The 12673-nt window shown below is 43.0% G+C and overlaps 1 protein-coding gene across 1 annotated transcript in view; it reads left to right on the top strand.

Annotated features, from left to right (window-relative positions):
* CROCC2 (ciliary rootlet coiled-coil, rootletin family member 2) overlaps nucleotides 1–12673 on the top strand; it is a 1301560-nt gene that overhangs the window by 485521 nt on the left and 803366 nt on the right. The window contains exon 16 of the mRNA XM_078665477.1: nucleotides 9179–9325. Coding sequence (XP_078521603.1) covers nucleotides 9179–9325 — 147 coding nt within the window. The remainder of the gene's footprint in view (nucleotides 1–9178; nucleotides 9326–12673) is intronic.

Below are 12673 nucleotides of genomic sequence, written 5' to 3'. Positions count from 1 at the left end.
TCTGTTACGTTTGCATCACATGTCTATGTATACGCCTCTGTTACACCTACTTTCACCCTTATCTTTCGCGACTGCTACGCGTCACGCCTATTACCCCACCCACTGCTACGCCTATTGCAATGTAATGCTATGTGTTTGCGTTATGTATATATGCTCATTTACTGTTATTAAAAAGTTATCCTGGTCCTTGTCCCGATTCTGCCCCCGGCAGCGCTGCCATCCTGTTCCCGTGCAGGTTGTCCTGTTCCTGTCCTTTATGCTGTAATAAACCTGCAAACTCCTACTACCTCGAATCTTGACTCTTTTTTATTGAGCTATCTGTTATTCATTTATTCATTCAAAAATAGATCCGGTATTATTTATTTATATACCACAGGAGATTAGATACTCTTCAAAGATTGAGGATTTATAGAATCTCAATTTTGCCCCTTAACTTTTACAAATACAAGCTATGTTTGCACAGTGGAACTCGCTTCCTCTAACAATTTTGGGAGGGGGATGGTTGCCTTGATTTAAATGTTGATTCTTACACTGGGTGATTTTCTTTTTTCAGAAACTCCATGTGTTTTAGCAGCATATTTTTTAAGAAAGTGGAGTCTATGTTTACAGCATTCATTTGGCACAATAAAACTGCCAGTTTAGTACTAGGCACTTTATATGAAGAATTGGAGAATGGTGGTTTAGCACTTCCGAATTTGAAGGGTTATTATTTTGCATATTTAGCACATAATGTGTCCAAATTTAATGTGAAACTTAGATTAGGCGATATTTTAAAGAACAATTTTATTCAGTTGATTCTTAATGAATACGATATCCGTGATGTGCTAACATTAACAAATTCACCTAAAAATGTTCGCTACAAAAGCCTGATGGTTTTTTAGGAGGTGTAAGGATCTCTATAGGAGATACTCTATCCCCAACATTAATGCAGTGAAAGAGCTTGAACAAGGCAGGCAGCCACCCATCCATTGTTCTAGAGCCATGGACCTATCGCTTAATTGTTGGGGTTAGTTGGAAGTGAGAGGCATCAACACTCATTTTAGGGACCCAGAAGTAATTTTCATAATCAGACTTTGACCCAGACAAAAAGAGAAGGGATACCAAAAGTTGAAGAAGAAGAAAAGTAAACAGTAACACAAGAAGATAACAGGGATTAAAATGGACCTGCAAGAGTAAGAAAAAGATACAGGAAGAGCAAGATAATGGAAAAAAAGCAAGATGTGGAAGCTATACTATGTAGTTTCGGTGTTCAACAGGCCAGTAAGTCTGAAATCCTGTGGTGGCCTCCTAAACATCTTTGGCCCATGCGATAATATTTTTACAATGTAAAAACTGCCTAGACTCCAAACCACTGACAGGGAGTGGTAGTGAAACATTTTGGGTTTAGATCCTTGCTCTGTACTTGTCTCTTTTTATTCAGGTGGCAGCCTCGAGAGTGCTTCCAAGTTCACAGGGCAGATAGTAGGCAGTGCAATTGGAATGACAAAGAAGGCTCGAACAACAAGGAAAAGATGAACCACTCCCCCTATAGATGCAGCATGCCTAGCCTATTTGCATTCCCCTTTTCTTTAGTGCACGTGGCTTTCTTTCAGTGCTGCAATTGAAAAGGTTCTTTTGGGAACATACATTGGCAGTGGCAAGATTATAGTTATTTTGAATAGGACTCAGTAGTCATTGTTTTTGGAAGTTGATATGCAGCCTTATTGTCTCCAGAATAAAGATTATGAAGTATTGCTAATGAACAGCATTTGAAAACATTATGCTCTCTTAGTGCAAAGGGCAGTTAAAGAACAATGTTTTTTGATTGGGACCATAGACATATTTGCTCTTATGTCCATGGTCAAGTATCTGTGATCTCTCAGATTATCTCACAGGCCTAGTCTTTGGGGCCACACACTAGTGTCTTTATGTCCATATATTGAGGTGCCAATGAACGTTGTGTCTGTATCCCCATCTCTCAATGCCAGGTTTGCAGTGTGTCTCTCAATATCAGTGTCAGGTTCAATGTCCATATATCAGTGTCCTGACATCATTCACACAACAATTGTAAAGAGGGTCTAAGGGAAAAAGTTTAGAGACCAGCACAGATTCAAATCCCCACTTCTAGTACAGCATTAAACCAAAGAAAAACCCTGGGTCTGGCAAAATAAAAGCATAAACAGTACACGTTATCCAATTTTCTCCTGATTCTACGGGGAGTCCTTTAAAGAGGATGGAATCCCATCACCCACCGAGGTAGCATGCTTCATCATCTGGGATCTCCTCTTGGTTGCAAAGCCTGGTGCAACCAAGGGCTACAACCCCCTCCCTAGGAGGGAGGAGCTCAGGGATGTTTTAAGTGATAACAAATGGCATCTACTAAAATCCACTAGAAGTGAAGCAGTGTAAATGTTTTATTGTTTTTTTTGTTTTTTTTTAGGGTGATGGTTTGCAGTGCGTGCAGTGAAAGAATAGTGATTTTAAATTGGCTACCAGGAAGAAAAACTGCTTTACTTGAATCTATCCTAGTGTCAAAACATAAAAACAGTGCGTGTGCAGTTTAAACCACATAACTACATTAGTCCGAAAAAACAGGTCTACATGTTTCAGCTGTGTCGATCATAATATGATGTCAGCCTTCCTCAGGACCTAAATTATTTCTCGCTACTGCAAAAATTTATGTAAAAAGGGTGTCAAGATACACACTTGAAAAGTCTCAAACTATGTGGTTGGATACAGTGCAACCTATATTAACCTGTGGCTTCATGCTTTAGTAGGGTATCACAGGATTGTTGGACGAAACCTGTAAAGACAGCAAGAGCAAAAATACATGCTAGCATCAAGGTTTTTACCCAAAGGAATCAGTGAATTTAAAATGAAACTAGGAAAAACTATAGGAAAAAATTGTACTGTTAATCATGCTCAGCCATGACGCCCGCGCTGCCAAGGCTGGATACCCAATATGTGTATCCTATATCTACCAGTATATGTAGCACTATATTTATAGTTTCTATTATATGCTTACCCGTTGATGTACGGGTACACTCCTGACCTCACCTGGCATCAGCTCAGGACGTGAGGCACCGGTCTATATAAAAAGAAGAAATAAAAAGCCAAATTCTCAGATCGAAACAGTAATCAGTGATTATGGCTGGTAGAAAATTTCTATATATCAACATTTTAACTTGATCATGACCTACTAATACTTGGAGGATTTAGGTATTTTATTTACATATGTCTCGTATAATCAGATATCTCAGTGATACTTTATTATCACTACATATATCATCTATAACTGGTTGAAATGTATATACATTTAGATTTACAAACACGCATAATTGCAAAACCAAAAGCCATTATATTGTCTAAAGCAAGTGTCTATATTGTCGTAAAGTGGTTGATTCACTTAGTTATTTGTGGCAGAGCTGGTTGCACAAAGTCTGTCCATTACAGGTTGTATCTAAAAGTGACATACAGAGTTCTACAGTTTAGTAGTTTGCTGGTCTCATAAGAAAAAACTTTTTGGGGTGAAAATAATTTTTGGACCACCTCAAAGTAACGTGAAGGGGATCCTCTCTGCTCTTCATAACTACGGGATCAACTAATCAGAATATGGTAGCGCTAACGTGTACATACACCTACCTGTCCGTCGGTACCCCGGGCCGGACACAAGCTGGAGCGGGAGGTGACCAGCGGACAGGACGTCATGGATTAAATAGCCGAGGGGTCACATTTGCTACCGGTGCGTGGCTACTCAGCGGCGCTTAGTTATTACGGTGTTGTGACGTTTCTGCGTGTCTCCTTGACAACTACCGGGAATTACCCAAAAGAGGGGCTCATGGGAGTTGTAGTAGTTTAATATCTATGGCGCTCTAGTCCACACTCCTGTATCGATCTAAAGCCGTAGTTTTTTGCAAGAAACACCCACAGCAACCAGTTTGATGGTTAGCTTAAGGCTCATTGTGCTAATATCAGACCTGTATTATAATCTGGAGACATCTTTTATTTTATAAGTACGGCTGCCTACTATTGCATAGACCTGCATTCCCATGACTACCAAAAAACACTAGGAGTCATGGGATATGTAGTTTGTTCATTTTCCACGCTTGCTATGTATCAAGCTAGTTTGTGCAGAAGCGTTCAAACGTGTTCCTACTTGGACACCGCAAACAAGACAAAGCTGTCCAACTTCAAAGTATGTCAAATATGAGGGGACTATGTTTCTATCTAAACGTATTTCTGTTTGTGGTATGGGTGTTGAAAAGGATAAAGCATTTGTCTATCATAAACCACAGCTTCTTTGTTGTGTTATGCGAGTAAGATATGTCGATATTAGTGTTCATATATCAGTGTGAATGCCTGTATCCCAATGTCCTTATGTCTGTACCCCAATGTCAGTGATCCATGTCAGTACCCCGGTGTCGCGTTCCTCTAGTCTGTGCCTGTGACTTAGTGCCCCTGTGGCATTTTGTCATTTTACTGTCCTGGTATTGTGTCCAAGTATCAGTATTTTAGTGTGATTATCCTAATCCCTCCCTTTTTAATCTCTCAAGAGTCTGTGCCCCTTGACAGTGTCCCAGCATCAATGTTTGTGCCACTTTCAGGATTCCGGTGTCACTGTTTCCAAGTCAATATCCCCATATAAGTGTTGGAGCGTCTGTGTCTGTGTCCCAGTGACTATGTCCTTGTATCTTTTTTAATTTTTTTAAATTTGAACAGTTTTATATAGCGCTGGCTAGACCCGAAGGCATCAGAGCGGTTTACATGAGGACATAGCATCAAAACATTTTTACATTGTTACATCAATCATGGTTACAATTAAAAATAAATGCTAGGGAAAGAAAGGCGTGATCTTAACACAATAATATAAGATATTAGAGCGTAACTTAGCCAAGACTCACGTTATAGGAAAGGGGGAGGATAGAGGGGACAGATAGTCAGGATAGAGGCAGGTGGATCTGAAGGGGGAAGGTACTCAGTGTGAACTTAGCAGTCGAGTAGTTGAAGAGAAGAGATAGAGGAGCCATGAAGAACAGTGAAAAGCAATGACCGAAGTCCGGCTGGGTAGGTGATGGCCTAGGGCATGAGCCAGAGCCAGACTCCACTTTAGCTGCATGGGACAGCTCCACCGGGCAGCGGTCAAGGGCGTTCAGTCTCCTCGGTAAAAAAGACACAGTTAAAAGAAGAGAGCAGAATTACAGAAATTCGAAGCAGGGGATAAGGGAGAGACAGGGACACGGGGAGAAACTGAGCCCAAAGTCTGGCTGGGTAGGTGACGGGCAAGTGGATGAACCAAGGCCAATCTCCTCAATAGCTGAGCCGAGCAGCTCCACCGGGCGACGGGCCCAATGCTCAGACTCCGCTGTCCGGGCAATGATCAGGTGCACTCAGAGAGTGACAGATTGGCGCGGGGGGTGAAAAACCATGGTCCGAAGGGAATCCAGACACCATCTTGAGGACAGGCATCATCCCTGTAGGGCTGCTCAATGAAAAGTTAATCCCAGGAAAAAAATCACCACTAGCAGCCATGTTAGGATCAGGCATCCAGCCGCCTCAGCCTCGAGTGAACAGGGGCCCCATCTCCACATCAAACATATACCAGGCACCACGACACTTCACGGGGAAAGGATGGGCCAGTCTCCCCCTGCCACCATAGCCCACCTGGACCCATCACCCACCACGGCAGGCCAGCGCGCTAGGAACCGCCATTTTGCCTCGCGCTGGGGAGGGGATCCGCTCACCTCTGCCCTCAGCTACTGGTGCTTTTGGGATAAAGAACAACCTGTCCAGCCCATCCGCTGTGGCCGCAGCCACCCTCCACACACTGCGGTCGAGCCACACAGGCAGATGGAGGCTGCAGATCCAGCGATCACGGGCTGCGCCCTCGGTGTAACTGATTTGCCTCAGCTGCGGGCGCCCACCGGAGATGTTGATAGGGTAGCCCCCGAATCTCGCCGCAAACCGGTGCAGTTTTCAGGGCCGTTTCTGATGTCGCGGCCTCCACACTTCTACCTCCGAAAGTGGGTCCGTTTCACCTCGGGTGCCATCTTGAGGCGCGATCGCCAGGGGAGGATTTTGCCGCTATCACGGCAAAGCAGCCACTGGGTGGATCGGCGGCCATAGTCCCAGTGACTATGTCCTTGTATCAGTGTTACTGTAGGTGTGCTGGTATCCACAGGTCATTGTTCCAGTGTCCAAGTTGGTGCACCTGTGTCAGTGTCCTAGTGTTATTGTTTGTGACTTAGTCAGTGTCCTAGCTCCACTGTCCCCATGTCAAAATCCCGCTGTCAGTGTTAATGTCCCTTCTTGTGTCTGTGTCCCAGTGGTAGTATCCCAGTATTAGTGTCTCCATGTCACTGTCCTTTTGTTAATGTTCCTGCTCCTGCCCCATACCAGTGTTCTAACATTAGTAATTGGTCCCCACATCAGTGCCCCAGTGTTACTGTTCTCTTGTCAGCACTGGTGCTTGTGTTTTATTGTCCCTTGTGCCAATTACTATATGTCAGTGTTGATTTGCCTGCGGCTAAGTACTGGTGACAGTGCCTATTTGCCACTGCCACTGTAATAATGTCCACTTCTTAGTATACTAGTGTTGCCTAGTTTATCGCTGCACACATGTCAATGAAAGGCAATCTAAAAGTGCACCAGGGGTTGATATGCATTTTAGGAAGGATAACTTGAAAAAGGTAGAAATATGTATTTTCACGAAGTATGCCAGTTTATACGGCATTTATTGATTTCTCCACAGCGTTTGACAAAGTGGATCGCCAAACGCTGGGAGAAAGCTCTCCCATCTTGGTATACCACATCACCTTTTGGGTCTCATTATAGAATTGCATAGAGACACCTGGGGCCAAGTTCTGGTGGGATCTTCCCTGGGGTTATCATATAAGATCAAAACATATACTGGGTTCAAGCAGGGTTGCCTGCTGGTGCTGCTTTTGTTTTCTTGGTATGTATCTGATCTCCCTGACGCTTTAAACTCAGTAAGGGGTGATGCTCCCAGAATCGGTACAATGTCCGTTGGTTCTTTATTATATGCGGATCACTTGGTAATTTTTGATGTAACGCCAATTGGCCTGCAACGTCGCCTGGATGCCCTAACTAAATATACAGAAGACCACTTCTTGAAAATTAATAATGCTAAAAGCAAAATCTTGGTTTTCCGCAAGAAAGGGCTCAGAATAAAGAGATGTTTTAAGTGGTCGTTGGGTTTTGAAGAACTGGAACTGGTTGATTCGTACCTATATTTGGGGAAGGTTTTTTCAAAACAGGGCGAGATTTAGAGCATATCAAACTCTGTGCTATTAAGGCTCTCTCCCAGGCTGGAGCTTTAAATAGATTTTATAAAGCTTGTGGGAGACACCACTTTAGTCATGTTCTGTCAGTTTTTAAGGTCAAAATTCCCCCTTCATTAACATACGCTGCTGAGTTATTGGATATGAATTATTGGCTCTCTTTTGAAAAGGCTGAAGGCCGAATCCTGCCTCAAATCTGTATTCTAAATTCTATGGTTGCCCCCCATGCTTTACGTCTGAAATTTGGTTTAGTCTCCTCATATATTTTAACCTTGGCAGCGGTCCTGAGGTGGGGTAACTCCCTCTGCTGTGGAGATGAGGGCACTCTTCGGGCTGCCTTGAGAATAAAAACACCAAAATCTCAAACTCTGCTCTAGAGAGTTATGCCAACACTGATAAAGAGGAAATTTGTCATATCCCTGAGATTCTACTATCGAAAAAAATAAAAACGGATAAACGAGGGTTCTCCCTGCTTGATAGCATTAAAAGGACAGATTTTGTCATTTTAAATGGGAGAGTGCCTGTTGACAAAATTGCACAATTTACTTTTTACTCCCATCCCATCCCTCTTAGGCTATGTGGTTGTTTCTTATCAGATGTTTGGGGCTTGTGAACATCTATTTGTCCTTCCGTCTGTATGGCGCGACCATAGTGTAGTAGGTATGACAGTGGCTTTTGATCTACCTGTACTGGACCCGGGGAAAGACAACAGTAGGAACTTTTTTACACGTGTGGTGGATGTCCACTGAGGTGTGGGATTTCTGGGGGAAAGTGATCAAGATTTCGTCAGCCGACAATTCTGCCTGCTGGTCTTCATTGCCCGACCAAACACCCTTAAGATGCAGAAAAAAATCTGTAATTGGGGTTAAGTCTAGCGAAGAAATGTATAGCTGTGCGATGGATAACAACCGACTGCCTAAACAAGAACAATGGCTAGGAGGATATGGTGGTGCCGAATGTGGGGTGTGACAGACTAGTATAGACTGGCATGGGACAAAGGTGTAGGATGGCATGGGATATGGCACAAGTTCGTTTACAGCAGGAAATGGAGGATCCTGTAGAGGAGCAGGTCGAAGAGCCTGTAAAAGGGTACATTCATGTATTGGACTAGATTTAAAGTGAGGACTATCTGCACACTGAAGTCATACATCTGCTTGTACTGTCTCAATACTCTGTGTTACTGGATAATGATGTGGAACTGCTGTGGCGTGCTCCTTCACATGGTTGGGGGAGTGGGGTGGGAGAGGGACAGTGGTAACTTTTATGGCTGTATTTCTAATAACACAATAAAATTAATATGAAAAAAAAATTGTAATCTCTCACTACCCTTCTTTCTTTCTACAATTACCGTCTTCCTTTCTTGTCACTTTTTTAACCTTTCATAATTTACTTCCTTTTTCCTTTATTCCTTCCTTTTTAACACCTCTATCTCTCAATAGATCCTCCCTGCCCCCCTCACTCCTGCACTCCCCCCCCCCCCCCATTGCTTCTTTTTTTACTTGGCTTCTTTTTTTACTTGGCTTCTTCTTTACTCCCTACTCTCTCCCTTCCTACCCTACTTCCCTTTTTTCACTTACTGCCTTCCTTCTGCGCAACACCGTTTTCTTCATTCCATTTCTGAATCCTTTCCTCCTCCCATCTGTTTATCATGTCCTCCTTCCCTGACTGTACATGCACTCTTCTCTCTCTCTGTACTTTCCTTCTTGATTTACTCCTTTAATCACCTCTCTCCGTTCCTCAATTATTTCCTCAGAACAGTATGCCCTATTCTAACCTAGGAAAGAGGAGGTGCTTCACAAACTAATAGTGTGCATATTTAGGGGCAGAACTTTTACAGCAGTAAATTGGACCGTTTGGATGCTCTAGTGGATTATTAAATATATTCTTGTCTACGTCATCAGATAGAAGCCAACAGCTCCGACCTGGGACTTGAAATTAACAGGATGAAGACTGAAGAGGCGGCTCTTAGGGACTCCCTGGCTAAGATGGGGGCATTGACGGAAGGACTTGCACAAGACAAGATCAACCTGAATCGCCTCATATTACAGGTAATCTTTCAAGCACCCTGACCTGCCTTCCTTAGAAACACGGCCCTTTCACGCACACTGTACAAGTAGTAGAGGCCAGCATTATGCAGGAGTTAAGGACGTAAGAGAGGGATTGGATGTTTTCCCGCAAATGATTATCGTAAGCACATTAGACTTGTTACATATGTCACATGCAGGTAATATTGAAAGATGAGTTTTGAGTATGCCTATCAAAACCTTTACTTGTAAATGGCTAAAGAGGGACGACAAAATCTGTCCAGGGTGTAGTAATCATGATGAGGAGGAAATTCATGTTCTGTTTTTTTGCCCAGCTTATAACAGACCAAGGAAATATTGGCTAGTGCCAATATGTAGGAACTTGGGATGTAGGAGTTACTTGTATGCATACAGAATATTGAAAACGAGTACTCTGCCCCACATAGTCTTTGCAGTTGCTAAATTCATAACGGCCATGTGGCAGATAAGGAAAAAACTACTAAAAGCTTGAACATTTATATGAACTGTAATGTAACTCTTATTCACGTCTGGACTACTAATGAAAAGTATTTTTATGTAATGTGTTTATATAATAGTGATGTTTTTAAATGCGGATTTTTTTTTTTGTATCTTTTATGGTCTAAAAGACCGAAATAAAAATTTTTTGGATTGGATTGGAGTATGTTAATGGGGATGAATTTTGCCCCAGTCATTTCCTGAACCTCTATAAAACTTTTAACGGTTGGTGAAATACAGGGACATTAAAGACTCGATCTAAAAATATTGCCAGAGTATGACTACCGGGGCGTGTACCACAAGCAGGTATGAAGCCAGAAATGGCATGCTGTCTTTGGAGTGTGACCCCGACCTACTATTAGAGGGAGTGGACACATCTTCTGTGGAAAGGGGGATGCACGGAGCAAGCATGGTGATGCATGAACTGATTGAATGTGCTACAGTTAGACAGTCCTGTTATACTCATTCAGAATTGCTGAGATTTACAAACTTCTTGTTTTAGGTCTTTTTTTTCTTTTTTTTCTTTGTCTTTTTGCACCTTAATGCTTTGAAGACAGGCACCAGTATATGCCTCTCCATCTGGGGCACAGTGCCGTAAAGGCAAGTAGAACAGAGTTGAGTGCGCTACTGGGGCGTAGGCGCATCCCTGTGGATTGGGCACACTTATGGGGTTCAGTGTGAAAACACTGACTCCGGAAAAGTTCAATGAAAAAGTTCAGTAAAGAAGTTTCCAAATGTTGCTTTATTTTATTTTCGAGATTTCATTCTCTTTTTTGTTATGCGTTACATCACGCAGTTCATAAAGTTCAAAATAATCCAGATTAAATCAAAGAATGCTCCGATGCATTTCGGACTCAAGCGAGTCCTTTCTCAAGGAGCGCTGCAGAGAGGAATGCAAAAAATACATTTTAGATCATGGTTCATCGAATGAGTCTAACAAAACATACATCAATCAGGGGTGCAAAAAAAACAAAAGTCAACCGCATGCATACAGGGGGGCTGTGGGGGAAATGAACGTATGCCTGGAACGGGGTTGTGCCCTGTGAGGGGAAGGGTAAAGCGTGGCTGTTGAACAGGGAGGGTGAAAGGCTGGGGATGGAAGGTGGATGTTCGAGTCGAGCAGGGACTTACGTGCGAGTGTTCAATAACAGGCTCTCGTGGGCACTGTGGAAAAACGGTAAGAAACCGTTAGGTGGAGCAACTCAAAGGTAGGGTTCTAAGAAGAGTCGAGGGAATCGGATGATGGAACTTACTGAAAGTAGCTGAAATCGCGTGTAGCGTGTAGGCGGGGTCTGTGTCCATGAGCGCGGAGCTTCGCGTAGTGACAACGGAGTTCTGGGGGAAGATGAGGGAGGTAGTGGAAATTGACAAGGGACTGTGAAAGAACAAGAGGATGGGGCGGCCATATTGGAGTGGAGGCACATGAATCTGGGTGTAATATACATAGACTGTAACAAACAGAACAAGGGTACAGTGTATCAACAAGGTACCAACAGAGGTACTATAGATAGCAGCTCAATTCAGCAATTTGCGACACAGTGCGAGTCGCTAAATCTAATGTACCACAGTGTCAGAGCCACTGTTAGCGATTCCCAATGGGGTTGCAAAATGCGAGGCTCATCAATATTCATGAGCCACTCGCAATTTTCTACCCCATTGGGAATAGCCAGCCTCACAGGGATGGTGGCCTGCTCGGGTCAGCAAACCGCCATGTCTGTGACTGCCTTTCAATAAAGCAGTTTTATTTTTTAAAATACAGCCCGTTTTCCTTAAAGGAAAACGGGATGCATTTAAAAAAGAAAAAAATGTAAACGTTTTTGTTTCATTTTAAAGCGCAGGTAGTGGTCCCTGGGACCACTACCCGCCCTTAAAAAATATTTTCCCCTTACCGTTTGTGAGTGCTTTACCACCCTTCTCAGAAGGGTGGTAAACTGTGACTCTTTTGCAACCGCAATTGCGGTTGCAAAAGAGTCATAGATACTTGGAGGACTCGCTATTAGGAAGGGTCGCCCTCGAAACGCCCCTTCCTAACAGCGACTAGCTATTCCAATTTTGCGAGTCGCAAATAATTTGCAACTTGCAAAATTGGAATACTACATGGCTAACTCGTTTTTTGCGGTCACGAAGGGGTCTGAAACCCCTCTGTGACCGCAAAAACTGTACATCTGGCCCAGACTTCGACACCATGGATTGAACGGGGACTTTAACACACAATAGGTAACAGGGTTTAATTAATATTCAGTCCTAATAAAAGCCAGGCACCCAGTAGAAGCTGTGAGTAAGAGCTGTAACATGTTAACGTATTATGAAGGGACAGGGGTTGTACCCCTCCCCTTAATTCGCCCGAGCAATTAATTCACATTTTTAATCATACCAGTGGTACCCAAACTAAAGGGAAACCGTGGTGACCACTAGGTATTTTCAATATTTATACCCCCCGTGAAAATTAGAACATTATTCAAAGTGCTCCCTGGAATATGGTAGAGCCCACCCTGGTTATTAGGCACGGGGGCGCGACTCGATGATGAAGCATCACACACATACATAGGGTGTGTGAGGGTCCACAATAACATTGATTGTTTCTTCGGGAGCAGGAGGACAACGTTTCAACAAACCATTATAAGTAGGGTGGTAGAATACCTGTTGTAAAGAGACTTTATAACAATGCCATTTTTAAAGCTGTTACAGTTTATTATGCATGTGAGCCTACGGTTTCACAATACAAGTGAATGCTGATGTTCTTGAGTTTGACAGCACCCATATATAATTCAGCATTTTCACCATTAACTTTTATATTTCATATCCTTAAAGCATTGGTAATCATCCAGAAAAGAACCAGTATACATTGTGTGAACC

The sequence above is a fragment of the Lissotriton helveticus genome, chromosome 11 (genome assembly GCF_964261635.1).
Source record: "Lissotriton helveticus chromosome 11, aLisHel1.1, whole genome shotgun sequence".
Lineage (NCBI taxonomy): Eukaryota > Metazoa > Chordata > Amphibia > Caudata > Salamandridae > Lissotriton > Lissotriton helveticus.
The sequence above is the reverse complement of the archived record's forward strand: the minus strand, read 5'-3'. Positions and strand labels throughout refer to the sequence as shown.